This window comes from Sinocyclocheilus grahami, unplaced genomic scaffold, assembly GCF_001515645.1.
Source record: "Sinocyclocheilus grahami isolate Dianchi unplaced genomic scaffold, SAMN03320097.WGS_v1.1 scaffold674.1, whole genome shotgun sequence".
Taxonomy (NCBI): domain Eukaryota; kingdom Metazoa; phylum Chordata; class Actinopteri; order Cypriniformes; family Cyprinidae; genus Sinocyclocheilus; species Sinocyclocheilus grahami.
In genome coordinates this window covers 1,378,875-1,397,234 of record NW_015505853.1, presented here as the reverse complement: position 1 = coordinate 1,397,234, position 18,360 = coordinate 1,378,875, and the positions used below count along the sequence as shown (strand labels likewise).

Here is an 18,360-nt window from a genome sequence, read left to right as displayed (position 1 = left end):
TTGGAAGGTCAGTATCTGTGTGGAACATATGGGTCATGCGCATGTTGGAATATCACAATAAAATATTTTGTGAAGCCGCAGCTCTGGTCAAATTTTGACCAGGGCTTAAGCTTGACCGGGAACAGGCTCACCAAAATCAAGATTTACCAACCTGGCTGACCAGATGTCACAATCGGTTCCATTTCTGATTCCAAATTGGTCCAACACAAACGCTATCGCACACATCCACAATCAAATACACACCACTCATTCATCACCCATTCTAGATTTTCCTCTTTGTTTTTTTTTTGGTGGGGGTCCATTCGATCCAAACCAGATTTGGTGCAACCAAAATTCCTCTGCTTTTCACCAATTCAAGCTCTTTGGAGCATCAGTTAACAACATTTAACTCACTGTGCTGAGCATCTAATAATAACCATGTCAAATAAGAAAGTGTTAGTGTTGGTTAAGGTATTTGTCTGGCTGTCATATTTTATTTTAGTGGAACATGTTTAACATGCTTTTCTTATTTTTCCATAATGCAGCATTGAGAAGAAACACAATTATTTCTTGCTCTCACTTTCCTAAGAAGTGGGGGTTTTTTTTCATATTTTGTCTTTTTGTTCCCTAAGAGTGTGGAAAGCGGAGAAGGGAAACTTGGCCTCAACATCAAGATTTTTTTTTTCCCCAAATAAAAGCTGTAAAATGTTCCACTATACTTTCCACTGAACACTGGCGATGTGTGCTTTAACACCCTGTCATTTATTCAATGATTTGAAATGGCAGTTTTTCTGCCTTTAAGACTGTTCAAACCTACCAAGAGCTCAGTTACTGAAGCACATACGTACTAAAATACATGAAAAGGTGTTTTACTAGAGGAAAAAGTTGAATGTGAATCTGTCTGGCTGAGATGTCTGGTATCCTGCAGCTGATCATGGGTCTTAAGTTGATTACGGAAAATACTTAAAAGCAAGTCCTATTCATATACTAAACCTTTGCTGGATTTGGCTTTAGACAGTATGTTCTACCCTATAATTGAAAAAAATTACAGTGGACATTACTGAATAATTAATTGCTGAAAAACACAGTTAGATGTCATTAAATATCCTGTGCTGTCATACATTTCAATTTCCACTAGCATAAACACCACCAAATGTTTAAAACAAATCTTTTAGGACAGTAAAAGTCCTTGATCAGTCCGCCCTAGTGTCTAAACAGAGACATTACACATCAAAATTCACATTTATTCACATTAATATGCATTAATGTTTAAACACAATTTCTCCGCTATTTTTGTGGACATATGAATTAAATGAAAATAAAATAATACAAAGAAAATAAAAAAAATAATGAACACACCAAAACAGACAATTGTTATTGTACAGTTAATATTTATATATTTTTAAATATAATAGACTATGCAGTGTTTCCCACAGACTTGCACTCTATTTGTGGTGGCATGTATATACAAATTCATTCTCTGCCAGCAGGAGGCGCTTGAAGAGCAGGAGAGATAGAGGTTTCCCCGGTAACGGCTGCGCACACACACACAGCGCTGAGCTCACAAACGCTGCTTTATCAGGCATTACATGCAAGACGAAATGAAAATGACATCCAAAATTTTCTGAAGACAGTCGGATTCCTTTATAAATACAGTGATATAAAAACACCCGCAGCGGGTTTCGATTTTGAAACGTGCAGTGTTCATGTTTATTCAACAAAGTTGTGGAGGTTCTGATATTGTGGCGGACCGCCACAAATAAATCAATGTATGGGAAACACTGCTATGATCTTAACTGTTGTGTTTGTAATTTACAAGGGTGAATAGGGAGATTTGTTGGCTTATTTTTTTTTACCTTGAGCTCTCACTGATGTCAGTACTGTGAGTGTTAGGAGAGCGGCCGCTGCCAAACGCCTGAGCGACATCTTCACTCCAGTATCAGCAGAACATCAATCAATCTGAAAAATCAACCAAATTACACACACGTTGCTCATGAATCAATCCGAAAAAAGACTATACACTCAACTCCAGCACAGTTCACTGCAAGAGATCTCATTCAAATCTGATTTAAATAATTTTTGTATTCAAAATTCCAGCTGTTTCTCGGGTCAAGAGATGGTTAATAGTCCAAATATTTTGGAAAATATTCATAAAACAAGGACGCTAAGTAAAATAACTCACTGTGGGTCTTAGAAAAACATTCCCTACAGCATTTTAATGGCAAAACGTTTATAAACTGCACATGCTGTATGTAATCTGCTTATTCATCTGTTTAACATCGGAAACTGTGAGTTATAGACTGTATGCAATTGTCTGGAAATTTGCCTGATTTTAGGATCCTACACATCAGGAGTGGAAAACTTTTTCTGCAGGGTTCCTGCGCCCCCTGTTGTGCCGGGAAAAAATCTGACTTCACATCCTGATATTCATGCTGAGAGCAACTCACCACTCCGCCTCTAAACTTTGGCAATGTACTTGGTCTCTATGTTACATATATTGCATGCTACTTTGAATAATTACCAATGTAAGAACAAGCAGCTCACAAAATATTTGCACAATAGGTACATGTTGTTCATTAATATTACTCAGTAATTCGTTTTCACTCTGCAAAACTCATTTCAAGCAGTGTGACGTGATGTACTTAATCTAAAACTACTTTACTCAACATTTCCCAGTCATTATATGACCCCATATTAATTGAGAGACTACATCTGCATTTTACAAAGGCATTTGTCACAGTATAACCATTTTGGACCAACTAGGGCAAAAGGTTATTCAAATAATTAAGAAAGAAAGAAAAACATACAGGAACTTGTGCAATTATGTCTTATGCAAATGTTTAGCTTAAAAGGTAATCATTTTTTTAAATAAATAAATAAAACAAATAAAAAAGGTGAAAGGACATGTGTGAGTCAAACCTTTAACAACACATTGTGCCTATAATACATCTTGGGTTTGGTTTTGTAATAGCCTAAGAAATTAAAGTAAAGTAAATTTGAATGAATAATCAAACATAAGTCTTAAAACCCTCTTCATATGGTGAAAACAGGTAAAGTGGGATACTTTTTATTGCCGTTATTTTAAAATATGATGCCAGATAGACTTCGCACATCATGTTTATATAAGATCTCCACCACACTGTACAGAGAAAGGAGCTACTTTGCCAGTAGTCCCACTTTACCTGTAGGCTATTATTTAAGTGAATAAACCTTAAATAACTCAGCTAAGAAAGTCATAGAGGTTTCATGAATCTTACAAGTGGTCTAGATTTCCCAAGAAAACAAAATAAATCTGTTTCATCCCAATCTACTTCAAAAGAGCACAACGACAGTGATGGAAAAAATGAAATCACCATACAGCGTCTATGGAAAAAGTGATCCGAGCTGCTGAAAATGGGTCAGTGTGCGCACATTCATGATTTCACATCACATCTATCTACTAGCCTACGTCTCACATTTATGAGCAATATCATCTTCCTCCACAAATATGTATAACGAGGTTAATCAATAAACGAAAAAAAAAAAACTTACCAAACTCCCCAAGGTTTCCAAAAACGTTCAATACATCACAAAACTGCTGAATGAAGATGGGAAATTCGCCCAGACGCAAAGGGGTTTTAAAGCTCTGTTCAGGAAGGCAGAGGTTCTCCGTGATGCTGCAGTGATGGAGATGAAGAGGAGGGTCCGCTCACCCCACAGCTCGTGAAGGCTGTTTCCAAATGCACGGGATCTCAGACTAGAATGTGCTTCTTAACAGGGGGCTGATCCCGAACCCCGAGCTCTGACGTCACGCGCCTGTGTGCGGTGGGTGTGTTGGGAATCTTGGGATCATGGTTGGGATGCGCTTTTGGAAAAGTCGCGCATATTTTCGGCATTCCTGCAGCATGTCACTCACCAGTGTTTCGGGTTTCGGCGGGGATTACTACGGAACACATACTCCCGACGACATTCAAAAGGAATCGCTATTTATATAGCCATTGCGGACACATAAGACAATGAAACAACTCGATTACAATGTTAGGGTGTTACAAATAACTAACGAAGCAATTAAACGATGACTTTCATGCGGGAGAACCTTTTCAAATGAATTTCTGTCGGTCATTTTCGGAGCGCAAACTGAGGCGATTCGTCTCGCGTGGCAACAAAAATGAGTTCGCTGTGTTCCTAGCAGTTATTAACCCAAATGCCAACTATAGCAAAACAAAATACAATTTTTGTATATAATTCGACATGTAAATACATTATGTCTTGATAAATAATTACACTTATGTTTATGATGTGTCGCCCAACGGTCCTAACGAAAAGCGCGCCAGCGGTAACTATGGTAACATCTTCACGCCAACGTCTCTAATTGAGACAATAACGAAATTTGTGGTTGGTTAAACTTGTTAAATAATATTTCAATAAGTATTTTTTCTCTCTCTCTGTGATATTATCTCGGTTGTAAAATCAAGCTTATATGCCTGTTGCTGTGTGTTTTTATTTTTTTTATTTTTTGGGGGAACATCTTAGCTGTTTTTTAGCTGGACTGGACCATAACGACAATTTTTTTTTTTTTAATAAATAAAATATTTTTTTGTTTTTTTTAATTTTTATTTAATTTTATGTACTTGTAACATCGAAAGTATCTGTACCGTTAACATGAATTTCAGCTCGTAGATCAGTTTTTCAACCATGCATTTCCATTTATTTGAATATGTAGGCCTCTAGTGGTCAACTCGGGTAACACACAAAGCAGATGGAGATGTTCAACACAACTTCTGAATCAAAACGCCCCTTCCCTCCCAAACTACACCATTGATCTAATTATTAAACCATAAAAGAAGAGTTTTCTGTGATGAATAAACATTTTGCCATTTAGAAACACATGGGTGCCAGCTGGCAGTCAGGACAGAGTTAGATTTCTGATCATTAAGTTTATTAATTTTTTTCAGCCGAGTTCAGGACTGTTTTTAATTTAAAAATTATCTCATAATTCTCATTGTTTTGAAGTACGAAAAGAAAGTGCACATTGCTGTTTGTCTCTTGGGAACCGTTGAAGACATCCAAAAAACACAGTATCAAAAGCATGCTGCGTCGTGAGTTACAAACACGCCTCATCAATTAACACTTAACTTCAGACATTATGTACACTTTTAGAAGGAAAAACACAGTTGTTTGTTTTCTTCATGTTCTTTATGAGAAGATTATTATCGCACAATTAAAATATTATTCACAGGAGAGGCCTACAATCAGAAGACAAACAACTAAACCACATCGATAACCAGAATTAAAGAGGATTCTTATGGAAAATCATCTTAGAAATGCCATTAAAAAAAAAGTTTTGCATACAGAATATTATTACTTTAGGATGCACTGTGCATTAATTTTCTTTATGCAAAATGTAGATTTTTTTTCCTTTTGATTTTGGGGTCTTTTAAAAGAAAAAGAAAAAAGAAAACTTGCACAAAGAAAATGAACGGGCAACGGAAAAACCCTAAGACTCCTAAAATAATTTTCTTTATGCAATTTTTTATTTCCTTTTAATTTGGGGGGGGGGGTTTTTAATTTTTAATGAGTAAAGTGCAACAATCAGGATTTGTCTGTTAAAGACGGGCACCGTTTCTTTTATTCAAATCAATTTGGTCCCTTTTACCTTCCAAATTAAGGAATGAATATATTGTGTGAAACGCTCATTACGTCACGGGAGAGCTGCCTTTACTAGTTCATATATGACATATGCAGTTCCTGAAAAGTGACATAAATAATGATCAGCAATAAGAGTTTACCATGATTATTAACTCAAAAAAATATCACATCAAATAATGCGGCTTGTATAAATAAGAATGTGCCATATATAGACATTGGGTGTGTGCACTAGTAACAAGCGACTACCCAGCATGCACAGCACCCTTACAAACACACAATAACATGATCTAAGCACCCATGTACTGCAGCAACTTCCCATAACACCCTGCAGTAACATACCTAGTACTGTGAGACCCATAGTTGCACGGTAAAGAACAGCGTCACCGACTCCTCGCTTCAGATGAACCGGAATCCCATTGGCCACCTAAATATGAAACATAAATCAACATTTTGATAAGCACCTATAAAACATGATAAAACACAAACGTGTGTACAAAACAATAAGATCGGAGCACAATATGCACTGTTAGGCCTTTAGGGAGAACTCAAATTATTAGTAAAGATATTATGGGTCAAGAACATTAGTTTATCATTTAAGAGATGATAAAATATTACAGGAGAGCTGCCTTTACTAGTTCATATATGACATATGCAGTTCCTGAAAAGTGACATAAATAATGATCAGCAATAAGAGTTTACCATGATTATTAACTCTTGTACAAATAAGAATGTGCCATATATAGACATTGGGTGTGTGCACTAGTAGCAAGCGACTACCCAGCATGCACAGCACCCTTACAAACACACAATAACATGATCTAAGCAACCATGTACTGCAGCAATTACCCATAACACCCTGCAGTAACATACCTAGTACTGTGAGACCCATAGTTGCACGGTAAAGAACAGCGTCACCGACTCCTCGCTTCAGATGAACCGGAATCCCATTGGCCACCTAAATATGAAACATAAATCAACATTTTGATAAGCACCTATAAAGCATGATAAAACACAAACGTGTGTACAAAACAATAAGATCGGAGCACAATATGCACTGTTAGGCCTTTAGGGAGAACTCAAATTATTAGTAAAGATATTATGGGTCAAGAACATTAGTTTATCATTTAAGAGATGAAAAGTGACAAGCATACCTGAAAGAGTTTCTGTTTGTCCGGCACCTTGTTGAGCCGTCTGCGGACGGTGCTGGAGATCTGCCGTCTGGAAACCGGCTGCAGAGTCTCATGGTTTGACAAAAATATTTAAAAGTACTGTAAAGAATAACCAAATATGACAAATTTTAAAATAACCTTAGATTTTTTGATAACAAACATTCAGAATATACCGATTTTAACAGTGACGTAAACCATGAATTTGTTTTAAATCATTTAGAAAATGTGTGTTTCAGCAGTTTAACGCATGAATCATTTGGTCTAATTACATTATACCATTCAAAAGATTGGGGTCAGTATTATTTATTTATTTATTATTATTTTATTAGTCTCTTCTGCTCACCCAGGCTGAATTTATTTGATTAAAAATACAGTAAAACAGTAATATTGTGAAATATTATTACAATTTAAAACAAACTGTTTTAATTTATTTTACAGTGCATGTCACAATGACAACAGAAACTGAAGACTAAACAGATAACATGAAGTGAATCACAGATCAAATACCATAATCATACTTTTTCCCCCTTCCACAGTCAGAGACCTTTATCTTCATTTAATACCTTCACATAACCCAGAAAATGCCTGAATGTCATTCATTAGATCAAGTGTTGTATCCGACGACCTTTTCTCCTCACTAGCTTTCACTTTTCTCATTTTTGCTCAATGATTTCGAAATCAGCTCGTCAGCTGTATCAAGTTCACTCAGGTGGAGGACTTTCAGACAGGCCAAATTTCAGAAACAATTCAAAGTCCGCTGTGTTTACACAGAAAGGGGAAATATAAATCATATAAAACATTACATTACAATTAACAGCCCTTAAATGAACACAACCCCCAGCAGAAAAAAACAGCAGAAAAGCTGCTATCTGGCCTATTTAAATCATTTAAATATATTATTGTCATGATTTCATTGATTGAAATAAAGGTCATGAAGCAGCGTCGAGGGAAAAGCCTCCGCCTGCTGTTCAGGAGAACAACTGCACTGATGTTTCATCCGGGTCAGACACCGATCAAATACAAGACACTGTCCTAGAAACGTTTCTTCACTGACACATGATGAAAAATAAAAATCATAATGCTAGAGGGGAAATGAGCAAATTGAGACACACTGAGCACAACACAAGCATGCCATTTTTGCATACTGTCTAATGAATGAATAAATGCATGAATGAATGCTTTATTCATTAAAGGGTTAGTTCACCCAAAAATAAAAATTCTGTCATTAATTACTCGCCCTCGTGTTGTTTCAAACCCGTAAGACCTTCGTTCATCTTCGGAACACAATTTAAGATATTTTTGATGAAATCTGAGGGCTCTCTAACCCTCCATAGACAACAAGGTAACTACCACGATCAAGGTCCAGAAAAGTACCAAGATGATCGACAAAGTAGTCCGTGTGACATCAGTGGTTCAACTGTAAAGTTACGAAGCTACGAGAATACTTTTTTGCGCAAAGAAAACAAAAATAACGACTTTCTACTGCGTCACTTGATGACCGGCGCTGACCCAGATCCGCCACACGCTAGCATCATGATAGCCCCCTTGTCCAAATACCCCACGTCTTAAAAACGGCAGAGCGTGCCCTTAACGCACACTAAACCCACACTATCACGAATACCGCTCGAGGCTTAGTGTATCCCATCATGCATCATGTTCTGGAAATAAATCGTGAGACTTTTTGCCGAGATCTCGCGAGAGGTCACAGATACTTTTCCAATGCAAGTTAAATATTAATATAATAATTAGATATTGCATATAATTTGGTAGAAAAACAGTGTTTTTACGTTTTATTGGTGCAAAGATGAGTTGTGGTGATATTTATTTTATACAACATTTGCAACTGCTTTTTATCACTTAATTAGAAGCACCACAAATTAAAATGGTCATGTTATAGGGACTACTGAACAGACATTTAGAAGTTGATTTTAAAATGCTAAGTATTTAAAATTCTAATTAAAATAAAGCTTGCATTTTTACAACACTACAAGTGTGTCCCATCAGGTAATGAAAAGTTCGACGCACACTTGTGGTCTTCATGCTCACTTGAACACTTGGGCCAAATACAGGAAATACGTCATATAAGTAGTCAAGTGGTCAAGTGCAAAGACCGCAAGTGTGGGTATTTGGACAAGGCAAGCGTCGTGAACGCGAGTCCACTAGTGACGCAGTAGAGATGAAAATGTGGAATAAAGTTGTTATTTTAGTTCTCTTTGCACAAAAAATATCTTAAATTGTGTTCCGAAGATGAACAAAGGTCTTACAGGTTTCGAATAACACGAGGGTGAGTAATTAATGGCAGAATTTTTTTGTTATTTTTGGGTGAACTATCCCTTTAAGACATTTTCTGCCACCTACAGGCAGTTTTAGTGTCATATTTAGAGTATCATTTCATTAAAAAAATTATTTCGTATCTGCATATTAATAAAAAATTTGAAATGGAAAAAAATCCATATTAATAAATAAAATTCTAATTGAAGGGATAGTTCACACACAAAAAATGAAAAATGAAAAAAAAAGCTTATTTTTGTCATATCTATTACATGCTTTTCTCATGTTACACAGTAATGACTTTAAATTAGCTTTTGTGGGTAACTTCTCAGCTAAATTTGATGTGCAATTAATATACTATTGATTAGATAAGCCTACATTAGGTTAAACATTTTAATCGATTGACAGCCCTAATTGAAAAACCACTTTGTACTAACATGATTGTCCGACATACCCATGCAAATCTGAATTTGTCCCTAAACCTTAAAAGTCTGTGGTGCAGATTATAACGCATCCAGTGGACCATAAATTCGCGTGCTTCATAAATGTGTTTATTGGGTGAATTTCTCATTTCATATGCAGACACACACTTCAGTTCAGTGAGCTCATACTGCATTCACAGAGGTCATACGCTATAAATGAAATTAAATACAGTTGTTGATTATAAGGACTTTGTGGATCGCAGTTCTTAGACTTAATTAAATATAGAGTATAATGTACTTTTTCCCCAACTGACCCTCTCTCACTCTTTTAACACATCAATGAGACTGATAAATGATCAATAACATTGATGACACTTTAACCAGTCATTTTCAAAACAAACAATATATGATTTAACGTTAAATCAGTGCCTAAAGTCAACATGAACTTGCTTACATAGTCCAATTTATGCATAATGCAATACATTTCCGGGTGAAACAGAATATTTAACGAGATTTGGTGTTCCCGGTCAAAAATGACCGGATTTGAAAAAACGAAAATATCTCTTAATATGCTATATTTTTTTTTTACCAGATCTTGGATTCAGTCATTTTGTCAACTTGTTTGCTTTCAATGTGCACAGGTTTTGTATTTCTTTTTGAAACTGAATTGATCATATGTCTCATAGATTTGACCTTAAGCACCTCAGTTTTTTGAGTGAAAGAAGCATCATTTGTGGATAATTTTGGCAATGTTCACTCAGAAACTGAAGTGCATGAGCTCAGATCAATGCTCACGATCAATCCGTTCCAAAAAAGAAACACAAAACCTGTGCTAAATGAAAGAAAACATGTTGATGAAAAGATTGAAACCAAGTGCAAAAATTATCCAGTTTATTTGGAAAGTTGCTGTACCCTGTGTGACTAAAGTCAGTAGGTTGTAGTCTAACGCCATAACATTAACAAGCATTTTTGGGAAAAATAAAATCCTCTCCGAACACAACATGGAAGTAAAAGGGGTCAGTTTTGATTGCATGTTGACTTTCCCATGTTTTACTGAAGTATTTATTCTCAAAATACATGTAAAAAAAAAAAAAAAAACATATCGGTTTCTCTTCTTCTTGCATTTTTGACCTCTTTCTTTACTGTCTGGCATCCAGAGTTCAGCAATCTGCCGTCTGACTGACTGTCTTGTGGTCTTGAATTGATGATATAGTCTGTATGCATGTAGATATGGAGCAACACTACAGATCCTTGTGCTTGAACCAGCTTTGACAGATTCGACCCTCGTTCTATTGTTTGGATGCAGAGCAAATGTAGAGACCTTTCTGTCAGGCATATTATGGATCTGAAACAGCCTCAGCGTGGCTCTCGATTCACATGGAGCACAACATTCTCTGTGGATGAAAACAGGGAAAGTGAGCTTACTGTGAAACACTACAATCCCTTGAAACCCACGGCTTAACTACTGCATGGAAAGAATCAGTTTCACATATTCATGTTAAGCACTTTTGAGAGGCCAAGTTCATGGATGGTGAAAATATCAGAGCAATTTTACAATCGTTTTCTGGGAATCGCAGCGCGCCGTTGAATCCAGCGAGCTGCCAAAGCCTGTTATTGCGCATGGATGGATTAGAAAATGAACACTGTCAGTTTGTCAGCTGCTGTGAAAATGGAAATAATTGATTTAAAAAGCCCTTGATAGTGACACACAAAACAGCAGCTTATTCTCATGAGAAAGACAAAAGCTTTCAGGTTCATCTAACAATTAAAACTTTTACTCACCCTAGTGTCGTTCCAAACTCATCTGTTGCTAATGTCGTTTAAATTAATTGAAAGCATATTTGAACGCGATTTGAGAGCTTTTTTAGAGCTCAGCAGAACCAGGCCTCATATGAAAAAGATCATTCTGAACCTTCTGCAAAGCATCACGGAGAAATGAAAGTCACACGGCATGAGAGTGAGTGAATGATGACATAATTTTCCTTTTTTTTGGGCAAACTGTTCCTTTAATGCTAAACAGATAAATTAAAAGCCTGTCTTTATTTGTGTAATTGCCGAGTTTGTATCAGGCAGAAGGACACAATCTGGATCTTAAACGGGACTCCAGATCTCCAGCTGTTGTTTCTTATTTCTCCTAACAGCGTTCTCAGTCTCCCAGATGGCCTCGACTGAGCACTAAACTCTGATCACACAGTAACATCAGCAGAAGAACACTTCATAGAGATGTCTTAAAGGAATAGTTCACCCAAAAATGAAAATTTGCTGAACATGTAATCACCCTCAGGCCATCAAAGATCCAAGAATTTGTTTCTTCATCTGAAAAGATAATTTTTTTTTTGTAGCATTGCATCACTTGCTCACCAATGGATCCTCTGCAGTGAATGGGTGCCGTCAGAATGAGAGTTCAAACAACTGATAAAAACATCACAATAATCCACACCACTCCAGTCCATCAGTTAATGTCTTGTGTAGTGAAAAGCTGTGTGTTTGGAAGAAACAAATCCATCATTGAGACGTTCTTAACTTCAAACTGTTGCTTCTGGTTCAAATACAAGTCCTCCATCCATAATATTGCTTTCTCCGTGAACTAGTCATCTGGTCTGAATTAGGAGAGAAGTCTGCACAGACCAAGTATCGTTTGGATTTTGATGTGAGCGGACAACAGGCGGTGGACTTTTCACTGGAGGAAGCGTTATTATAGATTATAAACAGACAGTTTGAAGTTAAAATGCCTAAATGATGGGTTTATTTTCTACAAACATGCAGCTTTTCACTTCACAAGACATTAACTGATGGACTGGAGTGGTGTGGATTACTTGTGGATTATTGTGATGTTTTTATCAGCTGTTTGGACTCTCATTCTGACGGCACCCATTCACTGCAGAGCATCCATTGCTGAGCAAGTGATGCGATGCTACATTTCTCCACATCTGACGAAGAAACAAACTCATCTACATCTTGGACGGCCTAAGGGTGAGTAGATTTTCAGCAAGCTATTTCTTTAGGATGCTAAAAAATTAACTGACCATTTTCTCGTTAAAGGTGGGGTAAGCGATTTTTCAAAAACGCTTTAGAAAACTGATTCGGGCCGAATAGCAAAACAAACTTGTAGCCAATCAGCAGTAAGGGGCGTGTCTACTCATGATGTGGAGGAGAGAGCGTTCAGTCCGAGCCGAGCAACAGAAAGATAGATAGAGATGGTGGATAAAAAACAAAAGAGGAAACCATCTGCGGAACAAACGAAGGCTTAAGGCAAGAAGGCAAGAAGTAGGACCCGTGTAAATATCGGATCAGCTTTCCAGCGCTGGAGAGAACTCAAGGAGCGGAAGGCCTGCGATCAGTTGAAAATCATTTGAAATTTGTGTCAATACATCATAAATAGAACGCAGCAGCAGTTTTCTGTCGGGGATTTGTCGTGTCGTGCCGCGCCGCATCTAGTGTAGACCATAGATATGTATATATATATATATATATATATGGTGTAGACAGCATCACTGATTATGAGTTCTAAAGTATTTTGTCGCGCCGCGCCACTCGCGTCCGGTGTAGACACGGTGTAGCATTGGTTTTGCTTTGCTTCACGGAACTAATCGTTGCCTGGGTTGCGTACGTATGTGTGTGGGGCGGAGCTATCAAAATAGGGGCGAGACCCTTTTGGGGTAGGGGCATGTTTGTTTTGGTGATTTCAAATATCAACATTGGCTACCAGAAATCTCTTACCCTGCCTTTAAAGTGAAGGGCACTAAACTTGCTTAGTAGCTTTTTCTCCTTTGCAATACAAGTCATAAATGTGTGTCAAAACCTTCATTATAGGAATATTCTGGTTTCAATGCAGGGTAAATCTGTAAAATAATGTTGTTTACCAGTAATTTAGACCCCTCCCTCAGTTTATACAGATAAATAAAATGTATGATTACAGTAGTGGACGCCTATGGGGTGAGACATTTGGGAAAGTTTAGAAGCAGAAATGTGATGCTTATATTTATAAATATTTTGATCAACTTTTACATACAATACAAAATTGTGTTATTGAGCAGTGTTAAGTTGATTCAGAATGTGTTACTGAATTGCAAGGAAACAAAAGGCATTGGTATAATTTTAGGAATATCAAATTCCTTCACTGTCAGAACATGTAGTCTTCAAAATGGGTGAATCATGAGTATCAGTTTATCCACTGAACATGCTTAACTAATATCAATATGGTTTAAAATGTTATTCACAATTTATGGAGGTTTCCTGACCTTAGTTCAATGCCCTTACATAGATATATAGAACATACATTATGATAGAAATAAATATTTCCTCCCCCATTTTCTTCCTAGCATTTCCCATCAAATCTCAATATATAAATAATCAATAAACCCAAAATATAAAATAAAACAGAATGTTTCTATGTATTCTGAACAAAAAATAATATTTATTTAGTGGAATCACAAAATTCATTCAGTGACATTTAACACAATACATTTCCATTCCTCTGGAAACCCCCACAAGCAGTTTTACTGAATTAAACCTTAGTGAAATGGTAAATGGAAAAATAAATACTAAAGGGGGAAAAAATAAACAGTGAAGGGTTAGTTAAAGTGTTTTAGCACAAAAAACACACATGCACACATTCCAATTGTCTGAGATCCAACTATAAATGTCTGTACATAAAGGCTGATTTAACATACAGTATTTACAATATTACAATCATGTATCTAAATCTAGAAATGGAGGCCACAGTGCCAATGGTTGCTTTGTTTTACATTGCAACGCTTTTGTTCAGATTTCATTCAGTTCGGTAGTGCTTAGTTTAAATTCCAGTGCCACATTAACATGAGCCAATCTCAGCTCTTTCCTCCGGCTCCGGCTGCAGAGCTGCAAACTGCAGATTTCCTCAATTCAATTTTCATAAACTGGCTCTCAGAATGTGACGTTGTGGACAAGACCGCTTTCCCTGTTTTCATACCTTTTGACATGGGGATTCGTGTTGCCGTGGAGCGAGATGACTGCACATCCGTTCCGTGCTGAGAAAAAGGAAAAGGGAAATATGAGATCACATTTTAGAGAGTTTTTTTTTTTTTTTTACAAACCATGTGTTTGCCATAGTAAGTGCATTTTGTGTTTGCATTTATGCAGGTTAACTTTCTGTTTCTGAAAATGAAAGTTTTAACCTGTTTATAAAGGGGTCTTAAATGGTCAGTTATTTATGCAAAAATAAGTTAAACGCAAAACTAAATGTTAAAATTCAAACAAATATATAATTTAAATGAATATATAGTTTTATAATAAATAAAAAACATAATAATAAATATGGTGGCCATTCACATAATATGTTGGAATGTTATTAAGTCTAAGTCTTTACAAATTATATTAATTTTTTTCAATTATTCATTATGCTATAATATATATATATATATACACTTTTCATTATTTATTTTTATCTAATATTAAAAACTATTCAATATTTGCAAATGTAAATTATATTTTATTCTTTACAATTGGTGCTTGATTTAGTAGGTTTTGCTAGGCAAGAATAGGAAGGTTAGCCTAGTTCTGGTCACACATTATTCAATTTGATAACAGGTTAAACATGAGGGGACAGGTCAGTTTGTGTCACTATTTAAAGGATTTTCTTGACAAGCTTTCTTGGGTGACAAGCACGTCAGTACATTCCAGTGTTAGTTAACGATAATGGATAGGGAGATTGAATTTGATTTATCTATACCTTGAAAGAGAGCTATCTAGGGAGCAGACACCCCCTGATATCATTTTGAAACATTTCAGAAGCAACTGAAATATAAAAGATTGAATATGATCATTTGGTTTTTAGGGACACAAAATCACAAAGTATTAATTGTTAAATGACTATTTGATTCACTCACTTTTCTATCACAACGTTCCGCATCTTCCAAAATCGTAATGAATCAGGTACTCACCACAGATTGAGTAGACCTGGATGGGGCCGAGGTGATGGGGGTTATTGTGATGCTGCTGGTCATCTTGCCTTGGATCATGTTCCCGACATTAGCTGCCATCTGTCTGGGAGCACGCAGAACCGTCCCCGTTTGCATCTCTTTGCTGTCTGAACTTACACCATTAGGCCAAACCATAACTGAGCCACTTCTGTCATCCTGAGGTTTCTTGAACACTGTTGACCCCAGGTGGATGTGGATCTTGTTGTCCTCTGTGGTAATAATATTGGAGTTGTATTTCCGGATGGGCGTTGGAACCGTCTGCTTTTCAGGGGTCAACTTGAACACGGCCCTGCCCATGGTCATCTCATGGGGTTCTGGGGAGATGGACGCCTGGGAGACTGGAGTTGCGCTAACGGTTATGATGGACAGAGGAGAAGCAGGATGCTCCGAGTAAGAGCCCTTACCCTTCTCTGGAGATTTAGTTCTGGAGATGGCCGTTATAGTGACTGGAGACTTTGTCCGTTCAGCTGGCCCTTCATTGGTTTTGGACTTTGGCAGCATAGAAGTAGGAACGATTGTTATGCGTGGTTTCTGGAGCCCAAGAGTTGGGATGATGGTGGTACTGGAGAAGAAGTCCTCAGCACGTAGACTGGTGATCTCCAACGTGGCAGTGCTGCTCCGATGGTCTGGAGTCACCTTAATATGGAGTGGCTGACCGGGTTTCTGAGACATCGTTAGTTCTGGTGATGAGTGTGATGTTGTTCCATTGACCTCCTGGGTTGATGGAACTTCCTGAGTGATAGTAACAGCTTCTTTCTTCTTCATCCACGGGTTCCAAGACTTCCTCGTCCCCAGCTCTGCAGCTGCTGGCGGGTAACGGTCCAACACAGTTGGCTTCTTGAGACCTTTCTGCCTCAGATTACTCATAAGGTGATTTTCCTCTAGAACAGACTTCTGGATGAACACAGCTGGAGTCTCGTCTTCGATGTGTTCGTTCATGTCTGCGTCGGTCTGTACTGCAGTGGAAGCAAGAGGAACGTCCACAATCCTCCTTCCATTCATGCTGGGTCTAAGGGCACGGCTGTAACGCTTCGTAGCTTCTAACTCTTTGGTTAATTTGAGAACTTCTTGACTCATGTTTTTCTTTTTATTCTCTTCTTCACTGAACCGCTGCTGGAGAACCGTGTAGTCCACCTGAAGCTGAGATAGCTGATCCTCCTTGTTCATGAGCTCATGAATCTTCTCCTTTAGAGCTTGGACATCGACCTGAAGATCTCTCGTTTTGGCTTCCTCCATCTTGCAGCGTAGTCTCAGCTCAGCTTCTTGGCTTACCAACTCTCCTTTTTCTATGGCCTTGTTCTTGGTGATCTGTGTCTTCATTTCCTCCAGGAGCTGGGAAAGAGCATTGGCTTTGTCTTGCTCGGTTCTGAACTTCTTCTCAAGCATGTCATACTCGTCCTCTGTCTTCAACAAATCGCCCTCCACAACCTCAAGCTGTTTAAGTCGGTTCCTGAGTCTCTCAATCTCCATTGTGAGCTCTTTAACCTTGTTGTCCTCAACAGGATACTCAACTTTGTCTACATTAGCTCTGTTTCTTGAAGATTCCCACTCAGCTTCCTCTTGCTCGTCCATTTTACTTTGTATCTGACATAACTTTATACTGAGATCCTTTCGTTTCTCCTCTTCACTTGCTAGTTTAGATTTCAGGTCATCTTTTTCCTTGGTAAGAGCGGACACATTCATCTCCATTTCGGACTTCAGTTTAAGAAGCTTCTTACTTTCCTCAATTAGCTTTTCTGTGACCTCCGTGACTTTGCATTGCTCAGCTTTAAACAGTTGGTTAGTCTCCTCATTTTTCTGCTCTTCCTGTTTGATTCGTTCTGCCATGTTCTTCCTCTCATCCATTAGGATCACAGTGAATGACTTTAGTTTGGTCAAGTCGTCTTTTAAACCCATCTCAGCCTTTTCCAGCCTCGATTCTGAGCCCTCAAGTTCTTTGATATGGTTTTTAACTGTTTCCAGCTCACACGCCAAGCTCTTTGTCAAGGTTCTTTCTTTCTCCAGGTTGTTGTGAAGCTGGGCACATTCAGATTTGCTCACATTGAAAGCTCCCTCCAGTTTCTCCAGGTCCACCATCCTCTTTTGCAGTTTTTCAACCTCTAGTTTCAGCTCACGGCTGTGATTTTCCTCATCCTGAAGCCTCCTCTTTAGCTCCTTGCACTGTGCTTCTGTTTTCGTGATCTCCTCATCCTTGCCCTCCATTTCCAGAACTCTCTTCCGAAGGTTCTCCAGCTCGGCCATGAGGCTTGAGTTCCCGCACTCCCCTCTGCTTATTTTGTCCCGCAGGTCCTGAAGGTCCTCCTCAGACTTCTGCAGCGTACGATTGGCCTCCTCCAACTCCTCAATCGTGCGTGACATGCTGGCCAGCTTCAGACGCAGCTGTCGACTTTCAGACTCCTGCTTGGCCAGCTTGGCGGTCATCTCCTCATGTTCCTGTGAAGATTTGGAGGTCTTATGTTCTAGGTCGAGCTCCAGCCTTTGGATCCTCTGACTGTCTTCTTTAGCTTTGCTGTTGTTGAGCTCCAACTGCTGTTCTCTTTCATGTAGCTTCTTGCTGAGATCCTGGACCTTCTGTCTTTGCTGGTCAATCTGTTCAATGTGAAGCTGCCTTTCATCCACCAGCATCAGGGCAAATGATTTCAACTTAACCAACTCCTCCTGAACTTTCTCAAGACGTTTGCTGTGATCCTTGTCCTTGCGAGTCTGGTATGCCTTCTCTTGCTCCAACAGTGTCTTAAGTCTGGTGAAATCAAATAGAAAGAGATTCACAATGATTAATTCATATAAAGGTCAAATTGTACAGTCCTTTTTATTAAAGTTAATCAGAAACAACAAAGAGAGAGCAAAGAGAGTGTCAACCATCGGGTATATTTTATTTAAAAATATTTATATATATATTTGTTTATATACTTCACACACACAGACACACTA

General features: G+C 37.9%; 2 protein-coding genes across 4 annotated transcripts in view; both read right to left on the bottom strand.

The window, feature by feature from the left end:
• Positions 1–3,674, bottom strand: part of LOC107559129 (collagen alpha-1(XII) chain-like) — a 79,558-nt gene extending 75,884 nt beyond the window's left edge. The window contains exons 1-2 of the mRNA XM_016242861.1: positions 3,511–3,674; positions 1,836–1,938 (exon numbers count right to left, since the gene is read on the bottom strand). Of these exons, the coding sequence (XP_016098347.1) occupies positions 1,836–1,905 (70 nt within the window). The 5' untranslated portion in view covers positions 1,906–1,938; positions 3,511–3,674. The remainder of the gene's footprint in view (positions 1–1,835; positions 1,939–3,510) is intronic.
• The window catches only part of LOC107559130 (filamin-A-interacting protein 1-like), a 46,962-nt gene that overhangs the window by 5,283 nt on the left and 23,319 nt on the right, over positions 1–18,360 (bottom strand). The window contains exons 5-7 of one of the 3 annotated variants that reach the window (XR_001605565.1): positions 15,391–18,169; positions 14,421–14,478; positions 10,601–10,863 (exon numbers count right to left, since the gene is read on the bottom strand). Coding sequence is in view for 2 of the 3 variants with exons in the window: in XM_016242862.1 (XP_016098348.1) it covers positions 14,299–14,478; positions 15,391–18,169 (2,959 nt within the window). In the remaining variant the exon portion in view is untranslated. Of the gene's footprint in view, positions 1–10,599; positions 10,864–13,876; positions 14,479–15,390; positions 18,170–18,360 lie in introns of those variants that run through there. The other 2 variants (XM_016242863.1, XM_016242862.1) reach the window with 2 other exon arrangements.